The 27,586-nt window shown below is 38.8% G+C and overlaps 1 protein-coding gene across 1 annotated transcript; it reads left to right on the top strand.

Annotated features, from left to right (window-relative positions):
* Window positions 1-89: 89 nt before the first annotated feature.
* On the top strand, window positions 90-26,128 carry OSTC (oligosaccharyltransferase complex non-catalytic subunit). The gene is made up of 4 exons (XM_043972653.1): window positions 90-314; window positions 12,073-12,166; window positions 14,801-14,998; window positions 25,461-26,128. Exons 1-4 carry the CDS (start codon window positions 176-178, stop codon window positions 25,477-25,479), a joined length of 450 nt encoding a protein of 149 aa, XP_043828588.1. The 5' UTR covers window positions 90-175; the 3' UTR covers window positions 25,480-26,128.
* The last annotated feature ends 1,458 nt before the right edge of the window (window positions 26,129-27,586 follow it).

Genomic DNA, 27,586 nt, shown 5'->3' with positions numbered 1-27,586 from the left:
CTTGCCACGGCTCTCTTCTATTCTTCCTCAGGCTTTTGCTTAGCTTTCAGGACCCTAGCGATACCTCCCTGAGCATGCTCCCAACGAAGGGTTCTACTTCCGGTGCCGCGGCTGCGGCGGTAACGCCTGCGACAAAGGAGCAAAAGGCTTGGGGCTGTCGTACGTCGCCGCTGACATGGAGACTTTGTACCGGGTGCCCTTCGTGGTCCTCGAATGTCCCAACCTGAAGCTGAAGAAGCCGCCCTGGGCCCACATGCCGTCAGCTATGACGGTGTACGCCTTGGTGGTGGTGTCTTATTTTCTCATCACTGGAGGTAACGCCGGCGGGGCTGGGGCTCGGGGGTCCCCAGCGGGTTCATTTGCGTTCATACATGTCGCCCCTTAGTCTCCAGCTTTGTACAGGAGGAGTGTGTGTCTGGACGTAGACATTTGTCACGTTAATCCATCGCTAACATTTACTAACGTCTACTACGTGCTAGACACTGTGCTCAGCTATAGGGATACAAAAGGAGGCAAGAGGTAGTCCCTGCTTTCGAGGAGCATACGATCTAACGGCGGAGACACCAGGCAGACGAATTCGTACAAAGCAAGCTGTATAATTCAATTTAGTAAACGCTTATTCTGTGCCTACGGTGTTCCAGGCACTCTGTTAAGCGGTGGGTATACAAAAAGAGCTTAAATCCAACGGGGAAGACAACAGGCAAGCAATTCTAGACAAAGCAAACAGAATAATTTAATTCATAAACACTGAATTACCTAAATCTAGGGGGCTAGTCCAGGAGTTTTTAGTCATTTGGAAGTTTGATCAGTGAAGCCTGTGAGCCCTTAGTATTTATAAAAGCATAACTAAAATACGTGGGATTACAAAGGAATACAATTATGTTGCAGTAAAGGTTCAGTCACCCCCACCTCCCACCCTGTCCCCCGTTCCCCCAGTTCACGGGCCCTTATGAAATTTATCCGTTGACACGCCTTCTCCCCTTCTACCCCCTTTTGGGTTATTTTTGGTTAGAAGTACCCCGGAAGCAGACCCAGAGTTAAAGAATTTCCTTTGTTCATAGACAGACAATGGAATGTAAGCTTGGATAATCAAAAGCCAGCAAAGAACTAGCCTGGCTTAATTTGGAGAAGTTCTTTGCCAGAAAGGAGAAGGTTACTGGTGAGGACATTTTTTTTTCAGCACCATAATTCACATAATAAACTGAGTGGAAGGTTTGTCTCAGCCTTATTCACAACAGTGATATCAGAAGTCTTTGAAGCATTGTAGTAAGAAGTTGAAAAGGGTGGGTCCTTTACAAGAATTGCCTCTTCTCTTCAGCCTTTTAAAGCTTTAAAATCTGCTCTAGGGGCAGCTAGATGGTGCAGTGGATAAAGCTCTGGTCCTGGATTCAGGAGGACCTGAGTTCAAATGCAACCTGAGACACTTGACACTTAACTAGCTGTGTGACCCTGGGCAAGTCACTTAACCCTCATTGTCCTGTAAAAATAAATAAATACATCTGCTCTTGTCTGGCTGCTTTCTAATTTCATTTTGGATAAACTCAGCCTAGAAAAATCTTTGAATCATAAGTATTGCAGATTAAGAAGACATTTTAATAAAGAATGTCATAGCAAGAAGGGACTATAGAAGTCATCTAATTCAGTTGAATCTTAATCTTTACTGGTGAGGAAACTCTTATAGGGATAGTACCATAGAATAGGAAAGTGACAATGCCATTCCACTCTGGTCACACCAGCTGTAGAATATTTTATTCAGTTCGGGGTGCTGTGTTTTAGAAAATTCTTGAATAAGCTGGAGAGTGTTTTTAAAAGGGCATCCAGGATTGTAAAGGGCCTTGTGCCATAATGAGGATCAGTAGCTTTCCCAAAGTGGAAGAAGGGATTTCATACCTAGGGATTTCAAGCAAAGGCTAGATGACTACTTGTGTGGTATTCTGTAGAAGAGCATTCTTTTTCAGGTTTAGTTTAGAGTAGATGGCCCCTTATTTTTCCATTCCTCTCAGATTCTCTCACTAGTTAGTGGTAGAGCTGAGATTAGAGTTTGGATCTTTTGATTCACCCTTTTCAGTAGATCACATCTCTTGGCTAGAGAGCCTACAGGTTCTAAATACTCATGACAGTGAAGTGGAAATAATGCACTAATTCCTGTATAAATGAATTGAGACAAACCTGGACTTATTCAGTGCCATACCAATCAGACTACCTAAAAATTATTTTATACAGCTAGAAAAAATAATAACAAAATTCATCTGGAAAAACAAAAAATCAAGAATATCCAGGGAAATAATGAAAAAAATTCACTGGAAGGTGGGTTAGCGGTACCAAACCTGGACTTATTCAGTGCCATACCAATCAAACTTCCTAAAAATTATTTTATACAGCTAGAAAAAATAATAACAAAATTCATCTGGAAATAAATGAATTGAGAGAAAAATTCTAGAATACTGGTAGTAATCAGAAGTGTTCATTTAAGGTTTTTTCTTAACATATTACAAATGTCATTCAGTGAATGAAATTTTAAAATTAATTTTCCTATCTTTATAAATAATAGTTTACAGAATTACAAATTATTAAGCGTCTAAAGGGGACCTTATTTTTCATTCAATGGAACATTCTTATCTGGGAGGAAACTGAGAACTAGAGTTCTGTAGCTGCATCCTCATCTACCAGTTTCTTTCCATTATGGAAGTTTTGCTTTTAACTTTACCTGAAGTTACTGTGTACCTACATTAGATTCACTGTTCTTTGCCCATGCCCTCCCAGGAAGCTTTAGTGTCCAGAAGTCTTTTGGAACACTTGTAGACTTTTTAATTTAAAGTACAATTCCCAAATGTTTTCTTTAGAGAGTACATCTTTGTTCTTTTATGATTTCAATATCTGACCACTCCTGCTTTGGATCCTTGGATCATTATCTTGCTGTTTTAAACATGAGCGTCACTCAAGTATCTGTCCTTATTACCTTTCTCTCTATGCTGTCATATCATTCATTTTTATGTAGGATGTGGTTTTAGTTATCAACTCTCAGGGGATGACTTTTAGATACTGTATCTTCAGACCTGATTGATGCTCCTAGACTATATAGTCCCCACCTTTCCAGTTGTCTATGGAACACATGGATACCATGTGGATGCTCAAATGGAACTTCAAGTATGCCTCAGTTTCTCTCCTCACCTTACCCCTAACAAAACTCTATCCATCCTCTTAATTCTTACTTAATTCTTACATTATCCCATATGTCTGATGGTGTTTTGTTCTTTTAAGTTCTCCAGCTTCAAGGAGTTGTTTTTTATTCTTTTCTCTATTTCTGTCTCTAGTGCTGTCAACCCTTTCTTTGAAGTGTATCCAACATCAGACCCCTCTTTACCATCCTAGTCCAGGAGTTTCATTGCCTCTTGTCCAGATTCTTAATTGGTCTCCCTACCTTTAGACTTTCTTTCCTGTAGGCAGTGGTTCTCATGTGGCACAATAGTCTGGATTTTCTGCTAGGTGTATGAATTATATAAATTTACACCTGTAATCATGTAGTATGCCATGATTCTTCAGGGAAAAAAATAATACTGTGAAAGAAGCAAAAAATAAAAGTTTGAGAAACTACTGCTCCAGGTGGTGCTCTGCATAAATTTTAGAAAATTGTACTGATAAATGTTTTGGGTAGTGTCACTCTCCTCATCAAAAACCTTTAGTAAAGCCATTACTTGTCAAAGAGTCAGTAAGCATTTATTAAGTGCTCACTATGTGTCAGGCATTGTGCTCAGCACTGGAGATACAAAGAAAAGCAGAAGACAGGCCCTACCATTTAGGAGCTTATGGTCAAATGAGGAGATAGCATGAAAACAACTATGTACAGACAGTCTATAAACATAATAAATATGAAATAATTGACAGAGGAATTGGGAAAGATTTCCTCTAGAGGGTGGGATTTTAGCTGGTATCAAAGGAAACCAGGGAAGCCAGTAAGTAGAACTAAGGAGGGAAAGCATTCCAGGGATGGGGGATGCCCAGAGCTGAGAGATGGGTCTTTTGTTTGAGGAAGAGCAAGGAGGCTAGTGTCACCTGGTCAAGGAGTACATGGTGGGGAGGGGTGTATGGGGTGTGCAGGGAGTACTGCACCTCTGACACGAGGGCTTTTTTTTTTTTAATTTTTAAAAATTTATTTATTTTGGGTGAGGCAATTGGGGTTAAGTGACTTGCCCAGGGTCACACAGCTAGTAAGTGTCAAGGGTCTGAGGTTGGATTTGAATTCAGGTCCTCCTGAATCCTGGGCCAGTGCTCTTTCCACTGTGCCACCTAGCTGCCCCTTGCTGAATCCTTTTAAGGGGTGCTCATCCACCTTTGGTGTCTCCTTGTCACACCCAGCTCTCACCTGGGGTTCCACGAAGCTGTAGCAGTGGCCTTACTGGTAAAACTGTCTCAGCAGATGAGCGAAAGCAGGTTGATGGTAACTGACAGGCCTCAAACTTGTCAGTGACTTAGGGGGAAACACAAGATCTCCCCTAGCAGAATGGGTAGATGAAAACAATTTGTTTCCTTGACCATGAAGGCAGCTGAAGCTGGGGCTTTGGAGAGCTTGGTCAGACATCCAAGAGCTAAGGGCATCCATTCACTGTTTCCTGGGCCATTGAAAGTTGTCCAGGCTTTTGTCCTGCCACTGGACTCTGGAAGAGAGAGCAAGCCTGATGACTTTATGTATCTCTGCCTCACTTAAATCTAGTTCATGAGCAAGTCAAGACATCATCTTGTGGTTTCATTGGTCCTCTTCAAAAATGAAGGACAAACAACAACATAAGGTCTAAGCAGAATGGAAAGGTATGTGTGGGAGGGGTAGGTAATTTGGCTTTGGATGACAAATGAAGTTGATGTTTGATTCTGGAGGTGATAGAGAGCCACTGTGAGAGGTTGACATGGTTGGACCTGCGCTTAGGAAAAATCACTTTGGTAGCTGAGCAGTCCAACCAGCAAACTATTACAGTAGTCCAAGCGTGGGGAGATGAGGGCCTGTACTGAGGTGGTGGAGATCAGAGAGAGAAGGGCGTGGGGTGTATTTGAGATATTTTTGCAAGGGTATAATAAGTTGGCTTTGACAACAGGATAGAATAGGGGTGAGAAAAAGTGAGGAATCAAGGATGAGTCCTTGGTTTTGAGCGTGGGTACTGGTACTCTTTACAGTAATAGTGAAGTTTGAAAGGAGGGGAGGATCTGGGGGGAAAAGGAGTTGAGTTTTGAATGTGTTGAATTTAACATTTCAAGAAGTCTAAAAGAGAGTTGGAGGTGACAATGGAAGTCAGTGGAGGTTAGGACTGGATAATTAGATTTGAAAATTATCTGAATAAAGATGATGAGATTACCAAGTGAAATAGAATAGGGGGGAAGAAAAGGTGACCCAAGACAGTATTCTGTGGGACATCCATGGTTTCTGGACAAGATCTGGATGAAGATCCATCAGAGGAGATTGAAAAAGAACAATAGCATAGGTGTAAGGAGAATAAGGAGAGAGTGATATAAAAATTTAGAGAGAAGAGAATTTTAAAGAATAGGAAGTGAATGTCAAAGGCTACAGAAAGTTTAAAGGATGACGATTGAAAAAAAGGCCATTTGATTTGGCAATTAAGAGATCTTTGGTAGCTTTGGAGAGAGCTGTTTTGGTTGTATTATGATGTCAGAAGCCAGGCTGTTGAGAGTGAGAGTAGAAGAAGCAGAGGCACCTATTTTCGAGAGCTCTTGCCAGAAATTGAGCTACAAAAGGTTGGAGAGATACAGCTAGTAGCTAGCAAGGATAGATTGCCTCAAGTGAGGGTTTATTTTGAAGATGGTAGAGACATGGGTATGTTTGTAGGGAGTAGGAAAGCTGTCAATAGAAAGGGAGATATTGAAGGTAAGTGACAGTAGGGATGATAGAGAAGGGAATCTGTTGGAGAAAATGGGATGGAATGGTATGGCTTTTGTTTGTAGTGGGATCAGTTTTAGCAAGAGGATCATTTCTTCATATGAAACAGGTGAAGGAAGAAGGTATCTGGGTGATGTAAGATGAGGGACTGGGGAGAAGAGGGAGTTCTTGGTGAATAGCCTTAATTTTTTCAGTAAAATATGGAGCAAGGTTATCTGCTGAGAGTGGGTAGGGAAAGAGGGAGCCAAAGGAATTAAGGAACGTTGAAAAAGTTTCAAGAGCTGTTGTGGGGCAGCTAGGTGGCCCAGTTGATAGATCGCTGGCCCTGAAGTGGGGAGGACCTGAGTTCAAATCTCACCTCAGATATTTACTATCTGTGTGACTGGGCAAATCATTTCATTCCAATTGCCTTAAACATCCAGGGTCATCTTCGGTTGTCCTGATGTATATCTTGCCATTGGACCCAGATGGCTCTGGAAGAGAGAGTGAAGTTGGTGACTTTGCACCACCTTCCCTCAATGAAATCCAATTCACTGCAAGTAATGACATCACCTCCTGCTGTCATGGTCCTCTTTGAGATTGTTGTGGTGAGATATTGGGTTAATTAGGGAGGTGTAGGAGGTGCAGGTTGCTTTACGACAGTGAGGGCCCAGTTGATGTTGCACCAAATACATTTTTAGTGGACCTCCTCAGCATGATTTTATGATCTTTCTTTACTTGTTTCGTAGCACATATGTAGGAGCAGAGGCAGCAGATGGTAGGGATGAGCCAAGGCTGAGGCTTGGCAGGGCACAGTTGAGATATAAGGGGGCAAAGGACTCAAGAATTGAACTGGTTCAACTAGAGTCAAGATAGTGAAAGGAGGAGAGTGATGTTGCTAATGTAGAGGAGACGGCCTGAGAACTGAGGGGTCAGAGGATAGACAGGAGGGTGTGTGTGTGTGTGATGTGGATGGAGAAGACTGAAAGGCAGAGGGAGAGGTGGAATGACAATAGATTGTGATCAGATTGGGGAGTTTCAGGATTCATGGAAATGAAAGTGACACACATGTGAGGAATGGGCAAGTTCATACCATCTCTGTGTGGCTGGGGTAGGGTGAAGGAGCAGGTCATGGGAAGTTAGGGTGATTGAAGGGAATATCAGCATAGATGTTGAAGTACCACAGATATTGTTCAAACTCACTATGGGCCTACCTCATTTTTCACCTCACATATCATCTTCTCCCATCTCCCATTCCCAGAACTTATTTTGCTATTTCCCATCTTCCATGCCTTTGCTCATGATGTCTCCCATTCCTGGAATAGCCTCCCTATCCTACCATTTCCTCCTATTGAAATCGTTTATAAGACAGCATGGTATCAGGAATAGAGTTTTGGATTTGGGGTCAGCAGATACTTGGATCTTGTTCTGCCCTCTGACCACAGGCACCTCAATTTAAGCTACTAAAGCACCATGGTCTCCATTTGTTAAGTGGAGTAATCTGGCATCTACTTAACATTGCTGTTGTGAGGATCAAAGGAAATTTTGTATCATCTACAAACCTGAAATGTCAGCCATCATGAGGTGAGCATCAGTATGAAGGGACCCACTTTCCTTAACACCACCAATACCAACCAATGACCAACTGCCAGTGATGGGAGGCTAAGCATAGGAACTCTGGGAGCAGTCCCCAAGACTAGGCCTGTTTGTAGTCCAGTCCCTGAATCCGTCATCTAGGGGAGCAGTCCCTGTGAAGTAGGACCTGGCAACTGCTTCTTCGGATGCTGCAGCTTCTACAAAACTCTTCAGCAACCACAACTATGGAGGCCCAGGAAAAGAAAGTTCTCACCACCAAAGTCCTATGGTTCAGCATCAGAAACTGATAATGGTTTTATTAGTAGATAAAGAAAGTTACAGAAGGGATATTACCATCTGCTTTGCTGCTACCCTCCAGGGACAATGAGACCTTTTCATGTGTCTGGCAACCGAAGTTTCTTGTATGTGTTGTCTCTCCCCATTAGAATGCAAGCCCCTTGAGAACAAGTACTCTTTTCTGTTTGTATTCCCAGCACTTAGCATAATACTTTCACATAGTAAGCACCTAAGTCCTTTGCAATTTATTTATATATTCAGTTATATTATTTCCATTTCTGAAGGCTGTGTTCAGGTGTCAGCTCCATTAAGCCTTTCTTAATTCTTCCAACTAGAAGAAATCCTTGAATCCTGTCAAAGCTCTTTGTACCATTTCTGTTCCGTTAGCACATAGTTGTTATTCAGGCATGTCCAACTCTTTGAGACCCCATGGACTTTTTTTCTTGGCAAAGATGCTGGAGTACTCTGCCATATTTTTCTCCATTGTGTTTCCATTTTACAGATGAGGAAATGAGGCAGATCGGGGTTAAGTGGCTTGCCCAAGGTCACACAGTATCTGAGGCTGTGTTTGATGCCAGGCCAAGTGCTCTATTCACTGAGTCACCTAGCTGCCCCCTTCCACATTGTGATTAGTGTTATAGTTATTTTTCCCCATGATTGAATTATGATCTTCATCAGTGGAGGAAACTGCCTGTAGATTTATTTCATAGGTTCTGCTCTTGGGAAAGGATGTTAATTCCTGATTTTGCAGATAAGCTTTATCAGACTGTTGTTCAGGATCACACAGATAGTAAGTATCAGAGCAGAGATCTGAATGCTGGTCCTCTGACTTTAAAATGCTAGGCCCAGAGTAAGGAAGACTCATCAATCTGATTCCAAATGTGGCCTCAGACACTAGCTTGTGTGACCCTGGGCAAGTCAGTTTGCTTCAGTTTCTTCCTTTGTAAAATGAGCCAGAGAAGGAAATGGCAAACCACTCCAATATCTTTGCATAGAGAACCCCAAATAGGGTCATGAAGAATTAGACATACACTGCTCTTTCCATTGCTGTCATATTTGATATTTGAGGATAAGATCACAGATCCATCAAAGCATGTATCTTCACCACTACCACCAAATTATCTTCCCCATTAGACTCGAAACTTTTGCCTTATTCATCTTTTATCTCTGATACCTTGTACATAGTAGGTGCTTATTACATATTTATTGTATTGACTGGACGAGTGGGAGGATGTTAAAACCTTTGCCTGGAAGACAAACTAGATGCTACAACTGACTGGAGAAGGAGAATGGCCAGGATCACCATCTGTTACTGAATTTGTCAAATGAATTAGTTTGTTTTAATGTTCAGTTTAAAAGTTAGAGTTATTCCTGGGTATTGTTTAATATATTATTTTAATTATTTAATTGATTGGAATCCAAGTATAATTTTTTCTATTTGTTTAAATTGTATAGAACCTAAATCTGTGTGTGTGTGTGTGTGTGTGTGTGTGCGTCCGTGCGTGCGTGCGAGCACACATGTGCACACGTGCATGTAATGAGAGTTAAGTGACTTGCCCAGGGTCATATAGCTAGTCAAGTGTCTGAGGCTGCATTTGAACTTGGGTCCTCTTGGGTCCAGTGCTTTATTCACTGTGCCACCTAGCTGCCCTTAGAACCTAAATCAAACAAGCGTAATGAAACATTTTTCTGATTGCCTGTGTTAAGGGCTAAAATTCTAGCTAAACTGTCTAAAATATCTAATGAGTGGTCACCAATAAATTATAAGCTTTAGCAAGAGTTAGACTTTTAAGCATTTATTAAGGAGAATAAGAATTTGATAAAGAGAGAGAGAAAGGCCTAGATTCCTATCTATTAAAGGGAGAGAGCATTTCTAGCTCCACTCTCCACCAGAGTCCAAAGGAAAGAGAGTGAGAGTGAGCGCCAGTCTCTTCCTTCTTCCTCCCACTAGCTCGCGTCACTTCCTGACGCCAAAGAAAAGACTCCTGGTCTTGCCCTCAAAGACCTTCGCTTCATGGGCGGAACTCTTCTACAGTAAGTCTCCAGCAGGTGGCGTCATTCCAATCGTTATACCTGATAAGTATAAAACCCTACTAGACAAAAATTTGCAAGTAAGTTTGTAATAAATTCATGTTGTTTAATTTGGTCCATTTTGGTTTCCAGATTTGCTGTAAGGAGGAAGGTGCTCTCCTTCTCTTCTCCTAAAATCCAAGAATTGAGGATATAATGTCATTAAAGGCCAAATGGTAGTTTTTACTGGGGAAAAGTTCTTTATGACAGTAGCCATGAAGAGAAGGAATTTGGACATAGGAATAGCAAAGAAGTAACACCAGCTTGACAGCAAGAAGACAGAGGGATACTCAGGTTAGAGGCTACAAATTGCTGTTCCTTAAGCTAGATTTAAAGTTTTAGGTGAGTGGAGAAAAGCACATAAGTTTATTGGAGAAAGGAAAATAATGTAAATCATGTGAGGATCACAAGAATTCAGGGTCCTATAACTGTATTTATTGGGAACATTGAGGCTAAAACACTTGTTTCCTGGTATCCTCATGGGATATTGTGTCCTAATCATCAGTGCGACCTTCCTAACAGTGAGCAGTTTGCTATTACTGCAAATATTATCCTATTGAGTATTAACAAGAAGGTTAATGATAATACCTTTATACAGATTTTAACATCATGATGAGAAGATAATCAAGATTATCTGTCAGATTATCTTTTTGTTTTTTTAGAAAAGACTTTTAAAAATATGGTGATAATATTGTTTTGTTATATCAAATCTCCAAATTCCCTCCCTACAGTATCTTCAGTTAGCCAGTGAGCCTGCTATTTGGCTGGTCCTGTACCTGGTACTGGTACTTAAGTACTGGGAATTAGTACAAGGAATGGAACTGTCCCTGTTCACAAAAGATTTAAGCAAAAAGATGCCTAACGTAGTGATTGGCAATTGGCAGAGGATGTAACTTTTCACTTTGCAATGATCTCTTTAATTGCCAGACATTTTCTTAGTCTTTATCCTTGACCTCTCTACAGCCTTTGACACTAATGCTCACCCTTTTCTCCTTCATACTCTCTTCTCCCTGTTTCTCTGACATTACTTTATCCTGGTTCTTCCACCTGTCTTACTGTTTTTTTCTCTAATCTTCTTTGATGTATCTTTGTCCAGGTCATATCTACTAATGGGAGAGTGTCTGCCAGGGGCTCTCTTCTGGGATCTCCTTTCTAAATATTGGCTTGCTTGATGCTCTCATCAACTCCCATGTATTCAAGTGTTATCTGTCAGCTAATGATTCTGATCTACTTGTCTAGTGAGAATCTCCAGACTGCTATCTTCAACTGCCTTTTGGACATCTTGAACTGGATGTCCCAGTGATATCCCAGATATCATAAACTCAACATGTCGATGTTACTGTTGAGAGCACCACCCAGTATGTCCTGCTTATTTCTTGTTTGCATTGTTTATATATTGTCTCCCCATGGAATTGTGAGCTCCTTGAGAGCAAGGTCTGACTTTGTATCCCCAGCATTTAGCACAGGTCCTGGCACATAGTAGGTGCTTGTTGATCAACTCTTAGTTAACTACTTCTTCATGGAGATGTTTTAACTATGGTACTCTGATACAGCCATTTAATATGACCTGAATTTGGCTAGAATTAATTTGACTCTGACCTGAATTAATTAGATTCTGCTGCCTTTTGGTGTTGTCTTAACATTATTGTAATCATATATATTTTTATTTCAGTTCTACCGCCTTATGTCTTAGTTCAATCAAGTCTTCCTTTGTTTTTCTGTATATTCTGAAGAATATTCATTCTTCATACTACAATAAAATTTTAGGGCTTGTATAACATGTTCATATAACACAAATAGTGTTTCCTAGTCATTGGGTACATAATTGGTTTCTAGATTTTTGAAAATGTTAGGTCTTAAAATTAAAGACAAATATTTTGTTTGATTTTAAATTCAACACATATCTAGGACCTCTCCAGAAATAATTCACAATATAAGGGGAAAATTTCTTTTAGATAGTTATGGAAATATTTTTTGCTGAATTCAGGCCATAAATTTGTATTTTTCTTTAAACAAAGGGGGCCTTCTCCAGTATTAATTATTTTGCAGCATTACTAAGAATTAAGAATATTTCATTTTTATCTTGAAATAGTTTTCTAAAATTCTGAACACAAAGTTTAAAGGCTGTATCTTAAGTAGATTGGGTCTCGTTTGATCTTTGCAAATCTTAAGCATTTTTTATTTTAATAAAATAAAATAATCTTCAGAGAAATGAAAGTTATCACCGTCTTAACCCAGTCTAATTTCCACTGTTATTTTCCACATAGGAATAATTTATGATGTCATTGTGGAACCTCCTAGTGTTGGATCTATGACAGATGAACATGGACATCAGAGACCAGTTGCTTTCTTGGCATATAGGTAGAAGTTATTTTCTTAAAGTAACTGGGGATGGGGTGGGGAGGGGAAATAGAACAATGTGTGCTTATTTTAAAATGCAACCAAATTTCCTTAGGGAAGGCACCTTTATTTAAAGAGTAGTTCCCCTCACTGCTGGATTTTGGAGTGACTGAGTTAATTTTTTCCCTAGGGGTAGTATCTCAAAAGCATCTCACCATCTTCCGATGGTGGACGGTCTAGGTCTCGGCCCCAAGACTTTTGAGAAGATTGAGCTCTTTCTCTTAGGCTTAGTGGAGTTCTCCTGGTGCAATTCCCTCTACCCCACCCCACTCCACCTCCCATTCTTGGTGTCACATCTCATTCTCTCTGTTCCTAAGTTCTCTGGCTTGATGGTACCAAGAATTGCTATGCTGGTGGCATTGTAGCCTGGGCAGATTTACATCATTTGGAACTTGAATCTCTGAAGAGGGAGAAGGGAGTTTTTTAATTCTTTGAAATCCAAATACATGTGCTGCCTCTTTCCCTCTGTTCCTCAGCTCTCCTGCAGAGATGTTTGCAGCATAGAACAGTACCCCAGTGCTGGCTATTGAGGCCTTAGCATATTTCTACAGTTTGGAGCTTGGATCTCCGTGGCACCAGAAAGGGTGGGGTAGGAGGGTTGCATTTAGTTTCAAGCCCATAGGTTGGATGGCTCTTTAGTATGGTGGGCAGTGAGAGGAAATGATGCTGAGTGAGTGTTGAGTTAGGTATTAGTATGTGTACTAGACCATGGAGACAGCTGAAATTGTTTTATTGTTGATGCATAATTTCTATTCTAGAGAGATTTTAGAGGTTGTGAAGATTAGAGAAAAATCCATTCTGCCATCTTGTTCAGCCTGTGACCCTGATTTTCTTTTCCTTCCTTCCTTCCTTCCTTCCTTCCTTCCTTCCTTCCTTCCTTCCTTCCTTCCTTCCTTCCTTCCTTCCTTCCTTCCTTCCTTCCTTCCTTCCTTCCTTCCTTCCTTCCTTCCTTCCTTCCTCTCTCCCTCCCTCCCTCCCTCCCTCCCTCCCTCCCTCCCTCCCTCCCTTCTTTCCTCCCCTCTCTTTCTTTCTTTTTTCTTTTTCTTTTTTTTTTAGTGAGGCAATTGGAGTTAAGTGAGTTGCCCAGGGTCACACAGCTAGTAAGTGTCAAGGGTCTGAGGTCAGATTTGAACTCAGGTCCTCCTGACTCCAGGGCTGGTGCTCTATCCACTGTGCCACCTAGTTGCCCCTCTTTCTTTTTTCTTAAGCTGGAATCTGTGAATTAAAAAATTTTTTTTTTGTGATTGTATTTTAATATAATTGGTTTCATTTGTAATTTCCTTTGTATTTTATTTGACACATTTAAAAACAGTTTTCCAAAAGGGGGTCTATGACACAAAAGGTTAAGAACCCTTGTCTTACAGGAATTTTATGCTTATAGTCACTTGTTTAAGAAAGATCCACTTTTAAGGAAAGGTAATGAATACATTATGGCATATGTGATTAATAAAAATGTTTTTTTTAAATTTATAGGATTTAAGATCAGCCATGAAATGTTCTGGGTGATGAGTTGAGTTCAAGTAATGAGTATTGGGTTGTTTTTTTTTTTGTCATTGTTGTTGTTGTTGTTGTTGTTTTAATTGTTGAGTTAGGCTTTAATAATTTTTTTTTTGCTTACAAAGATGCAAATAAATTGGAAAAAAGTTTTATGTAATATTTTGACACTAACAGCTCAACATTATCATTGTATATTAAATCGATTTTCTTGAGACAGAAGTATACAAGTATGAACATTGTTAGCACAATTGTATTTTCAAAAGTAAAATTGTACAGGAAGACAGGAGTAAGAACATTGTAATTTTACAATGCTGCAAACTGCAGCAACTATGGATACCTAATAGAAGTCAACGTCTTGTCAGCCACTTTTGAGTATTGTTTTATATTGTAATTTTCCCTTAAAAGATTTCCCCTTTAAAAGTGAGTTTCTTACCTATCACACAAGAAAATCTCTCGGGGACAGCTAGGTGGCGCTGTGGATAAAGCACTGGCCCTGGATTCAGGAGTACTTGAGTTCAAATCCGGCCTCAGACACTTGACACTTACTAACTGTGTGACCCTGGGTAAGTCACTTAACCCTTATTGCCCAGCAAAGAAAAAGAAGAAAAGAAAAAAGAAAATCTCTCTTAAGTTTAGCTTTTGTTTGCCATTGATAGTACATATTTGGATTTGTATAAATGTTTTACTCCAAATGGCATCCTATAGGAAAGTGAGTTTTGGGTGCAACCCAGCTAAAAATGTTATTTTTTTTTTTCATATAGATAGAATGACAAGGAAATAAAGGATTAAAAATAATTATTATTCTAGATAGTAGACTGATTGTAAAATTCAGAATGAATGTTTAACAAAGAACAAGAACAACAACAAAAACAACACAAACTAGACTTCACTTTTGAAGACTAAAAAGAGCAATTTGACAAATCCAGCCAACACAGCAACCATCCCTGGCTTTATATGTGGTGTTTCATATCCACGATTTCCTACTTCTGTAGGTATGCATTTAAGAATCCTAGTTTCAAACTAAAGAATAAGCTAGTCTTGAATGCAGGAAATTTTCATATTTATGGTTTTTGCAGAAAATTATTCTTTCTTTTGCAGAGTAAATGGACAATATATTATGGAAGGACTTGCATCCAGTTTCCTGTTTACAATGGGAGGTTTAGGTTTCATAATCCTAGACCGATCCAATGCACCAAATATTCCCAAACTCAATAGGTTTCTTCTTCTATTCATTGGTTTCGTCAGTGTCCTCTTGAGTTTCTTCATGGCGAGGGTGTTCATGAGAATGAAGCTGCCGTAAGTCATTAAGCATTCTGTTTCATGGTTCATATAGGTTGTAAAGTTGAATAATGTACAAAACATAACCTAAGAAAGTTTTTGATCTGGAAAGGACCTTAAAGCTCATTCTAATTAAAATCCTTTTGTATTTGAGGAAATAGAAGCCAGGGAGGTGGGGTGACTTGTGAAACAGCTAATCAGTGGACGGACCTGACCTAGAACCTGTGTAAGGGGCTAAAATTCTAGCTAGTCTGTCTAAAATATCTAATGAGTGGTCGCCAATAAATTATAAGCTTTAGCAAGAGTTAGACTTTTAAGCATTTATTAAGGAGAGTAAGAATTTGGTGAAGAGAGAAGGACCTAGATTCATTATTAAAGGGAGAGCGCATTTCTCGCTCCACTCTCCACCAGAGTCCTGATGAAAGAGATACAGAGCGTCAGCCTCACCCCCTCTTCCTCCCATAAGCAAACGTCATTTCCTGACGCCAAAGAAAAGCCGCATGGCCTTGCCCTCAGAGGCCTTCTCCTCATGGTGGAGCTTTCCTACAGTAAGTCTCCAGCAGGTGGCGCCATTCTAATCGTTACACCTGGGCCTCCTCACTTAGCCCATTAACGCTGGGCAGAGTAGAGAGCCCCAGATCCTGACATTCAAAATGGAGAACCAGAGCAGAAAGCCCTTTAGCGTGCCACTTGAGTGGGTGTGTGCTCAGATACATGCAGTTGCTCTCTTCAGTAATGAGAAGACAGCCATCAGGGCCATCCTGCACATCTCTTCCTGGTCCTTACACAACTTCACTGAAGGACTTATATTCAGCTAGCTAGGGATATCCATGCCTCTGGATATCTTCAGATTTCATGCAACAGCCTTTCAGTTATACTTGGCTCTCACTATCTAGTCATATAGTTTGGTTGTGATCTTTTATGCCGCTTCTCATGTGTAGTGCTTGGCTTTGTTTTACAGACAACTCATGCCCACTTCACTACCCTTCATTGTCCTTTGGGAGATATTTAGCTTTAATTCTTGAAAGACTGTCATTCTGTCACTTGTGGCTATTGTGTGTGTCATTGGAAGAATGTTAAGTTAAAAAGATGGATGGACTTTTCTTTTAGGCAGATGTGTAGGGCTAGTAAAAGTGCTGCACAGTTTCTCAAAGACAGGCTAGCTTCCTCTGCTCTTGTCTGATTCTAGACCTGGCTCCTTAATCTTGATTCATAAGTGCTAATTCCAAATAATCTTAGGTTTTTAAAAAAAGAGTGTCTTGCTTGGCATTATAACTTTGATCAAGGACATCTCTGTTTAATATTCATCATGCCACTTTCATCTTTAAGTTTGAATATTTTTAGAGTTTTTAATCTAGTAAGGAAGACATGCTACCCACATTACAACAAAATAAATATATACATAAGAAAATTACTGAATTCAGAGGAATAAGGTCATTTTGGCTAGAATTAAATACTGAAAAAATTCATGTGTCCAAAGATGTGCCTAAAGGTATATATTCTTTATTCCTTTTTGGGGGGGGTGGGGGGGCAATGAGGGTTAAGTGACTTGCCCAGGGTCATACAGCTAGTAAGTGTCAAGTGTCTGAGGCCAGATTTGAACTCAGGTCCTCCTGAATCCAGGGCTGGTGCTTTATCTACTGTACCACCTAGCTGCCCCATCAAAGGTATATATTCTTAAAAAGACCTGTATAGAGACATGTATAATTTGGCCCAGTTGACCATTCCTTTATATGGTGCTGATGTAAAACTTTCTTTCTTTTTTTTTTTTTAAGACTTTATTTCTTAAGAAATATTAGTAAGGGGGACAGCTAGGTGGCGCAGTGGATAAAGCACTGGCCCTGAGTTCAAATCCAGCCTCAGACACTTGACACTTACTAGCTGTGTGACCCTGGGCAAGTCACTTAACCCCCATTGCCCCACAAAAAAAAAATACAATTGGCCAAATTTAATATGGGGAGAGTTAATTGGGTGGCTCCCCATAATATTGGGGTTCAGAAAATAATGAGGGACCTCTAGGTCCCAAGTTTCCTCCCCTCTGAACTGCCTTTTTTAGTTATTTCTCCCAGGCCAATAAGAAAGGGGATTGACAGCCTCTTTTCCACAAACAAATCAGGTTTTATTAATAGGAATAAAATACACAGCAAAGGTGAAATTAATTAAGCTAATGACAAGGGAATAGGGAAAGAGGAAAATGGATAATCTCCCTGGCCCTAGCAAAGACCGACACAATCCCCAAACTTGCTTCCAGCTCAGCTAATTCAAAGAGTTGGATTTGTTTTTATTAACTCACCACCTGGGGTCTGTAGTTTCAGTAGGAAACAACTGTGCGGCCTCTCAGCCGTGGCCTCTCAGAAGAAAAATGGCAGGAAAAAGACCCACTCCCCTCAGCAAGTGTTCCTTTTTTTTTTTTTAAACTTTTACTTTCCCTCCCCGAAAAGGGAGGTCCTTCAAGCTAGATGTGGAGAGTGGTTCCCCTGCTGATGTCACTCAGGGCAGGCCAGGTGTGGCCCATATCCAGTCATCCCTAGCTGGTTTCCCAAACAGTACAATCATTCAGGTAGGACCCCTGGGTGTCTGTCCAGTTGCATTATTTTATCACAGCCAAATGGGAAAAAAAAGCCCATTAAAAAAATAATTTCTTGTGTTTTTTTGTTTGTTTGTTTGTTTTTGTTGGGCAATTGGGGTTAAGTGGCTTGCCCAGGGTCACACAGCTAGTAAGTGTTAAGTGTCTGAGGTCGGATTTGAACTCAGGTACTCCTGACTCCAGGGCCGGTGCTCTATCCACTGCGCCACCTAGCTGCCCCCAATTCTATGTTTTAAGAAGTTGTTTTTTTCGGGGCAGCTAGGTGGCGCAGTGGATAGAGCACCAGCCCTGGAGTCAGGAGTCAGGAGTCAGGACAGGAGTACCTGAGTTCAAATCCGACCTCAGAAACTTAACACTTACTAGCTGTGTGACCCTGGGCAAGTCACTTAATCCCAATTGCCCAACAAAAACGAAAAAAACAAAAGGAAAAAGAGGTACAAAAACTAACTGGGGGCAGCTAGATGGCACAGTGGATAGAGCACCGGCCCTGGAGTCAGGAGTACCTGAGTTCAAATCCGGCCTCAGACACTTAACACTCACTAGCTGTGTGACCCTGGGCAAGTCACTTAACCCCAATTGCCTCACTAAAAAACCAAAAAAAAAAAAAAAACTAACTGAAGAAAATAATTCCATAAAAATCAGAATTGGGCAGATGGAAGCCAATGACTCTGAGACATCAGGAAACAAATAGAATTTTTAAAATGTAAAAATACAAGAAAATATAAAATACCTCATTAGAAAAAATAAGAGACTTGGAAAATAGATGTGGGAGGGATAATTTAAAAGAATTATTGGATTACCTGAAAGCCATGATCAAAAAAAGAGCATATTTCAGGAAATGATCAAATACAGGACTCGGGAGAAGCATAAAAAGCTAAAACAGGGGAAAAAACCAAACACAAAACATGTTATTCAGTAAGCTTAAAATGTTTACATCCACACACAGGAAGAAGATATTTGGAACTCTTAAGAACTGTATCTCTATTAGGGCAGATAGGAGTATACATTCTGATGTGATGATATTAAAAAAAAAAAATTTAAGGGGTTAAAAAAAAAGGATTGTACTGGGAGAAGAAGAATGGGGAGGCAGAATTGAGTAAATGTGAAGAGGTACAAGAGACCAATTACAAAAGAGGGGATGAAGGGAGGTGATGTGACGTGTAAAATTTAATGTGGTTGGGGGCAGCTAGGTGGCGCAGTGGATAAGCACCGGCCCTGGATTCAGGAGTACCTGAGTTCAAATCCGGCCTCAGACACTTGACAATTACTAGCTGTGTGACCCTGGGCAAGTCACTTAACCCCCATTGCCCCGCCCCCCCCAAATATTTATTGTGGTTGCCTTATTTCTGTCCCATGTTTGGGTAAAATTAGCTGGGGTTTCTAATATATTTATTACTTATAAATTAGAAGCTTTAGCACCAGTTTTTGGGCATTAAGCATTTATTAAAGCATACCAAGTATTAGAAAAAAGAGAACACCTAGCTCAGAAAGTTAAGAAAAGGCCTTTCTAGCCTAGAGGAGAGAATAGAACTCAGCCTGGCCTTCTAGCCTAGTGGAAAAATAGACCTCAGCCTGGGCTGCTTCTTCCTCAAAATCCTCTGCCACCACAAGCGCTTCAGAGAGCCCAACTTGAGAGTAACTGCGTGTGGAAGTTTTTTATGAGTCCGGAGGAGAGGCGGTTCTTACACACTGCTTAAAGCTAATTGGCTAGCATCATTCAAATCTGTTGGTTCACTGGACTTGAGGGTGGTCCCTTATTGAGGTCAGAGTTCACACCCTCTGAGAACACACCCTCTTTAGGGCCAGGCAGGTGTGGTTTTAATTGAATTAATTTTGAAGTCAGTCAATCCAGTCAATCCCACCCCCCACCCCACCTTTGGGGGTCCAAAACCCATTATTTTCTCACAGTGGTTAGAAGTGTTTGATTCTTAATCTCATCAGAGTTGGCTCAAAGAGAGAATAACATACACTTTCAGTTGGTTATAGAAATTTATCTTACCCTCTGGGGAAGTAGGAGGGAAAAGAAAAAGGGGGTAGTGTTGCTAGATGGGAGGGCAGAAGTGAGAGGGGAAAGGGGAAAGAAAAAGGGAGGGGCTGATTGAGGGAGGCAGAAGTAAAAATGAAGAACAGGGTAAAAGAGAGAAAAGTATAAACAAGGGAAATTCATAATTAATAATCATAACTGTGAATGTGAATAGGATGAACTTTCCCATTAAACAGAAGTAGATAGCAGAATCCTACAGTAAATTGTTTACAAGGAACACATTTGAAGCAGAGAGATGCACACAGAGTAAAGGTAAAAGGCTGCAGCAGAATAAATTATGCTTCAGTTGAAGTAAAAAAAGCAGGGGTAGCAGTCTTTATCTCAGACAAAGCAAAAGCAAAAATAGATCTAATTAAAAGGAAGGAAACTACATCTTGCCAAAGGTACCATAGACAATGAAGTCATATCAATACTAAACATATGCACTAAGTGGTATAGGATCCGAATTCTTAGAGAAGTTATGAGTTATAGGAAGAAATAGCAAAACTGTACTAGTGTGGGACCTCAACCTCCCCCTCTCAGAACTCGATAAACTGACCGGGAACAGAAAGGAATATCCATTTTTCTCAGTGGTACATGGCACCTACACAAAAATTGCCCATGAATTAGGGCTTAAAGGCAGAAATGGTAAATGCATCCTTTTCAGATCCTGATGCAATAAAAATTACATCTAATAAAGAGCCATGGAAAGATAGACTAAAAATTAATTGGAAACTAAATAATCTCATCCTAAAGAATGTGTGGGTCAAATAACAAATCATAGAAACAATCAGTTTCATTAAAGAGGATGACAATGAGATAACATACCAACATTTATGGGGTGTAGCCAAAGCAGTTCTTATGGAAAATTTTATATCTCTAAATGCCTACCTGAATAAAATAGAGAAAGAGGAGATCAATGAATTGGACATGCAACTAAAAAAAGCTAGAAAAAGAACAAATTAAAAATCCCCAATTAAATATCAAATTAGAAATTCTGAAAATCAAAGGAGAGATGAATAAATTTGAAAGTAAGAAAACTATAAAATAAATAAGACTAAGTTGGCTTTATGAAGAACCCATAAAATAGGTGAACCTTTGGTTAATTTCATTTAAAAGAAAGAAAAACAAATTACTGGTATCAAAAATGAAGAGGAAATTAAAGCAGTAGTTAGGAGCTATTTTGTCCAACTATATGCAAATAAATTTGACAATCTAAATTAAATGGATGAATATTTACTACAAAAATATAAATTACCCAGATTAACAGAAGAGGAAATAAAATGCTTAAATAAACCCATTTTAGAAAAAAAAATTGAACAAGCCATCAGTGAACTCCCTAAGAAAAAATTTCCAAGGCTAAATGGATTTACAATTGAATTCTACCAAACATTTAAAGAACAATTATTTCCAGTACTATATAAACTATTTATAAAAATAGGTGAAGGAATCCTACCAAATTCCTTTTATGAGACAAATATGATGCTGATATCTAAACCAGGAAGAACAAAAACAGAAAGAAAATTATAGACCAATCTCCCTAATGAATATTGTAAGGGGCTAAAATACTATCTAAAATCTAATGAGTGGTCACCAATAAATTATAAGCTTTAGCAAGAGTATTTAAGTGTTTATTTATTAAAGAGCATTAGGATCAGAGAGAAAGGTAAAAAAATCTAACTATTTCTAAGAGACCCTATCATCCATCTCACCATGGCGAGCTCAGGAACCAAAAGGAGACAGAACCCCTCCGCTAGTGTCAGCTTCCTACTTCATGTCTCCCTCCCAGAAATGGGAGGCTCCTCAAGTTGATTGGCTGGTAGCCTTGATAGACAGTACCCACGAGCAAACATCACTTCCTGATGCTAAGGACCTTGACCACATGGCTTGCCCCTAAGAGGCCTTCACCTCATGGTAGAGCTTTTCTACAGTAAGTCTCCAGCAGGTGGCGTCATTCCAATCGTTACAATATTGATGCAAAAATTCTAAATAGAATATGAGCAAAGAGATTACAGCAATTTATCATCATAATACCATTATGACCAGGTGGGAATTATACTATTTCCTATAACTCATAACTTAATGTAGGGCTGGTTCAATATTAGGAAAACTATCAATATAATTGACCATATCAATAACAAAACTAACTGAAATCATATGATTATCTCAATAGAGTCAGAGAAAGCTTTTGACAAAATGTAGCACCCATTCCTATTAAAAACACTAGAGTATAGGAATAAGTGGAACTTTCCTTAAAGTGGTAAGCAGTATCTATATAAAACCATAAGCAAGCATTATATACAATGGGGATAAGTGTTATCAAAGCATCATCAATTACATTATATGTAATGGGGATAGAAGTAAGATCAAGGGTGAAACAAGGATGTCCATTTATCACCACTGTTATTCAATATTGTACTAGAAATCTTAGCTTTAGCAAGAAGAGAAGAAAAAGAAATTGAAGGAATTATTAGAATAGGCAAGGAGGAAACAAAACTATCACTCTTTGCAAATGATAATGAGAGTATACTTAGAGAATATAGAAAAATCAACTAAAAAACTACTTGAAAACCATGAACAATTTTAGCAAATCATCAGCATTTCTATATGTGACCAACAAAGCCCAGCTGTAAGAGAAATTCCATTTAAAATAACTGTAGACAATATAAATTATTTAGATGCCAAGACAAATCTATATGAACACAATTACAAAACACTTTTCAGACAAAATCATATCTAAATAAATAAATAAAATCAGATCTAAACAATTGGGAAAATACCTATTGCTCATGGGGTTAGGATGAGCTAATATATTAAAAATGACAGTTCTATCTAAATTAATTTACTTACTTGGTGCCATATTAATCAAATTGCCAAGAAAATATTTCATTGAGCTAGAAAAAATAACTATTTATCTGGAAGAAGAAAAGGTCAGGTGTATCAAGGGAATTTTTAAAAAAATGCAAAGGAAGGTGGCCTAGCCATACTAGATTTGAAACTATATTATAAAGTTGCAATTATTAAAATTATTTGGTACTGGCTAAGAAATAGAGTCACCACTCAGTGCTCAGGTTGAGCATATAAGACACAGTAGTAATTGACTGTAGCAGTCTACTGTTTGATAAACCTAAAGACTCCAGCTTCTGGGAAAGAACTCATAATGGGACAAAAACTGCTGGGAAAACGGAAAAATAGTATGGCAGAAAATAGGCATAGACCAACATCTTACACCATATACCAAAATAAGGTCAAAATGGGTACATGATTTAGACACAAAAGGTGATATCATAGGCCAATTAAAAGAGGAATAATTTCCCTGTCGGATCTATGGAGAGGGGAAGAATTTGTGACCAAATTCAAGATGAGTTAGAGAACATTATGAAATGCAAAGTGGATCATTTTGATTACATTAAATTAAAAAATTTTTGCACAAACAAAACCAGTGTGACAAAAATTAGAAGAAAAGGAAAAAGGTGGGAAACAATTTTTATAGTCAGTGTTTCTGATAAAGGCCTTATTTCTCAAATATATAGTGAACTGAATCAAATTTATAAGAATACAAGTCATTCCCCAACTGAGAAATGGTCAAAGGATATGACCAGGCAGTTTTCAGATGAAGAAATTAAAGCTATCTATAGTCATATGAAAAAATGTTCTCAGTCACTATTGATTAGAGAAATGCAAATCAAAACTACTTTGAGGTACCACTTCACACCTATCAGATTGGCTAATATGACAACAAAGGAAAATGGTAAGTGTTGGAGAAGATGTGGTAAAATTGGGAGACTAATGCATTGTTGGTGGAGTTGTAAATTGATCCAACCATTCAGGAGAGAAATTTGGAATTAAAACTGTGCATAACCTTTGACCTAGCAATAGGTCTATATCCCAAAGAGATTGTCAAAAAGGGAAAAGGACCCACATGTACAAAAAATATTTATGGCTGCTTTTTTTTTGTGGTGGTAAAGAATTGGAAATTTAGGGGATGCCCATCAACTGGGGAGTGGTTGAACAAGTTGTAGTATGTGAATGTAATGGAATACTATTGTGTCGTAAGAAATGATGAACAGACAGGTTTCAGAAAAACCTGAAAAGTCTTACATGAACTGATGCTGAGTGAATTGAGCAGAACCAAGAGAACATTGTATCAACAGCATTGTGTAATGATTAACTATAAGCTCTTCTCAGCAGTACAAATGATCCAAGACAATTCCAAAAGACTCCACAGCTAGAAAAAGAACTGGAATATAAATGCAGATTGAAGTGTACTATTTTCCCTTTTGTTGTTGTTATTTTGTTTCTTTATTGTGGTTTTCCCCTTTTATTATGATTCTTCTCTCACAACATGACTAATGTGGAAATATGTTTAACATGATTGTAATGTATAACCTATATCAGATTGTTTGCTGTCTTGGGGAGGGGAGAGAGAAAGGAGGGAAGGAGAAAAATTGGGGACTCAAAATCTTACAAAAATGAATATTGAAAACTATCTTTACAATGTAATTGGAAAAAAACAAAATACCATTTTTTTTAAAAGCCCTGTTCTAGATCTTTCCTGGTGATCTCAGCTCCTCTCTTCCCTTCCCTCCCCATCTAGTCTTGGTTCCTATTGTTTTTGGAAACACTGAAAGTAGAGTAGGCATTGTAAAGTATATGCAAATTACAAAATGTCTCCTGTGATTCCTTGAATTTTGTAAGACTTAATGTTTTATAACTGACACATATTTTGCTGTGTCTATTCTTATTTATTTGGGTTTTCTTCTGTTCTCCCTTGTCTTGCCTTGTACTCCCCCTTTCTCCCCACCCCAACTTGTGGTATGGAAATACTTCAAGATGGGAGAAGACGATCATAACATTTTGTTGAAATAGAGAGGAAAATACAGTACTGTAGCTCGTTTTCACATAAACATGAAACCGCAGGATGTACAATTATCATGTCCTATCAATTAAATGAAAACAATTTTTTTTATTCCTTCAGACTTCACCTCATTAAAATGGTCAGTTGTTTTTTCCGCAACATTGAATTACTAGGGATTATTATTTATACTTATTATATGCAAACATAACTAATATATAACTATTAGTATTCTGAATTTAGATATATTCTTTTGTTAATCTCACGGTCACAGGACCAGATTCTTGCTTTTCTTCTTTTTCTTTTTATTTTTAATCTTTACAAGTTCGCTTGTAAACCTTAACAGCTAAAATATTAATATTTAAAGAAAAATGTCAAAACTTGGGTTTAACTTAAACTATCATAATAAGAGGTACTTCATGGCCTGTTTTTGTATATGAGTACCTGCCTTAGAAACCATGGATGGCAAGGCTAGATGCTGCCAATCATCCTCCCCCTCCCTGAAGCTCCCATGTGGATGTCCTTTATCCCCTACACAGAGGCTTGTCTTATTCTCCCTCATAGGCCATTCACTATTATATTCTTTTCCACATCTGAAGAGTTGAATCAACTGACCATTTAAGGTCTAGAAACTCAAATCCAATTGTAAAAGTAGTGTGTGTCTTCTAAGGGAAACTGTATTCTGACTTTTAAATTTATAAGGAATTTTCTTTTTCCTCTGCTTTTATCTTTGTCTATTTGGACATTGATGAAATTTCATGAATATCATGAAATTTTGCATTTGGTTAAACATGTTTTCTAGTCATTAGTAGGGTTAAAAAGTGGTTCATTTAAAAAGTGTCGATATGAAAGTACCATAATAATAGCACCTCCCTCACAGGATTACCACAAAGATCAAAGAACATGTATGAGAAAGGTTTTACAAACCTTCAGAGTTATATATAAACGAGAAATAGTAGGAAAGATTTTGAACAAAATGAGTTAATTCTTGTTTTTCACTCTTGCATTTCTACAGGGGCTATCTACTGGGTTAAGAGTTTCTTTTGTGAAGACACCACAATAACTGGATTTTGATCCTTTTAATGACATGCCCTTCAAGGACAAAATTTGGAACATGGATTGTCTATGTCTCAGAATGACAAGGAAAGGTCTGGTGTAAAAATGCAAAAGGTTTAGTTGATTTTTTGGAAAAAAATCCTTTGGTCCCATTGATGTGATAAGCTTATAATAATACCTTTGTTTCTCTATATCGACCTACCACTCATGTCATGTAAATAACATCTGTTCTCTTTGGTTCACCCCCTCCCATTTTTGAGATAAACTATTTTCCTTTGTATAATGAAAGTATTGAATAAAGTATTTTGTTATTTCTCACAAGCCCATTTATAAATTTCACTTTTTAGGAAAAGGCACTTCTGGTGAAGATGTACACAAGTAAATTCAGGGAGCTGGAGCCTCCAGGCTGATAACTATCCAGGAGATTAGTTTTTTCTTGATCCTTAATTATTTTAAGTATAGCTTTCAAAGTCTGGTTTTATGTGAGACTGTGTTCCCTAAGCCCTAGCTTCTTAAAACTATGGGTTGTGACCCCATATGCAGTTGTATAACTGAATTTGGGGGCAGCTAGGTGGCGCAGTGTATAAAGCACTGGCCCTGGATTCAGGAGGACCTGAGTTCAAATGCGACCTCAGGCACTTGAAACCTACTAGCTGTGTGACCCTGGGCAAGTCATTGCCCTGCAAAAACAACAACAAAAACCCTGAAAAGTTAAAAAAAAAAAAAACACAAAAAAACCTGAATGTGGGGGTTGCAAAAAAATTGGCAATGGTAAAAGGTTGTATTTAACTATTTTATATACCAGTACACCCATGGGGGGCGAAAAGGAGTCACCAGTGGGAAAAGTTTAAGAAGCCCTGCCCTAAACAATAAGATGTATGAAAGGAACCAAAATAAATCATTTTTCTACTGAACTGTTTGTGTGTGTGTTATCTGATATTTTAGCTGATAGAAAAAGTATGTAACCCTATAGCTACAGCATCATAAGATTTGTCTTTTCCTTTTTCTTTTTTTTTTTTTTTGAGACTGAGTCTTCCTATCTTGCCTATGCAACAGATACTTTTGGACTCCTCTTCCACTGCTGATTGTTAGGGACATTTTAACCTGCTGTTTTTCTGACCTGGGCTAGTTTACTCCGTAGACAACCTGATGGTCCTCCATTCCCAGGGACTAACTACTCAAATTTAGCCTGCCTAGCTGTCCCCAGTTCATCCTCTCCCTGTAGTTGTGATAATAGGGTTATGCCACCACCCTCCCTGTCTATCAATTTTCAACTACTGTCACATTTTGGACATGGACAAACACTTCCTTACTCCTACCATATCTATACTTCTAGCCAGTATGGGCTTTCTTTTTTTGCCCTGCCTTTATTATTTAGCCTAGGGTCTTTTAAATGTATAGTAGGCCCCTTAGTTTATATAATGGGAGCTAGAAGATAGTTTAGAGAGTATCTGGTCTGAGGGCAAACTATGACCTATATGCCAAATATGACTCATGCCTGCTCTCATATGGCCCTTAAGCTAAGAATCAAACCCCTCATTTTGAAGAGGAAACTGGGTTCCTGAGGCTTTACTTAGCTGAGTTCCAGCTAACATATAGCACGTAGAGTAGAAAGAGCTCTGCATTTGAACTCAGAAAACCTGAGTTTGAATCTTAGTTCTGCCACTGTTACCTTTGTGAGGTTGGGTTTCTCTCTAAGCCCAGTTTCCTAATCAATAAAATGGGGTTAAATGATCTCTATTCTCCTTTGTAGCTTTAGATCTATGGTACTGTGATGATTTGAACTCTAGGTTCTCTGCAGGTCTAAGCGATGTACACTTGGAAATGTATGTAAAATGTAGGATGCCATAGATTGAAAAAAATTCATACCAGTACCTAGAAAACCTACGTGATGGTACATAATTCCAAAACTAAATAATGAGATACTAATTGTAATGTTTTTAGCACAGTGTCTAGCATATGGTAAGCACTATTTAACTTTTATTAGGGGCAGCTAGGTGGCAGAGTGGATAAAGCACCAGCCCTGGAGTTAGAAAAGCTCATCTTTGTTAGTTCAAATCCAACCTCAGATACTTATGAGCTGTG

Source organism: Dromiciops gliroides, chromosome 6 (genome assembly GCF_019393635.1).
Source record: "Dromiciops gliroides isolate mDroGli1 chromosome 6, mDroGli1.pri, whole genome shotgun sequence".
NCBI classification, from domain to species: Eukaryota; Metazoa; Chordata; class Mammalia; order Microbiotheria; family Microbiotheriidae; genus Dromiciops; species Dromiciops gliroides.
This window is presented reverse-complemented; position numbering and strand designations above follow the sequence as displayed.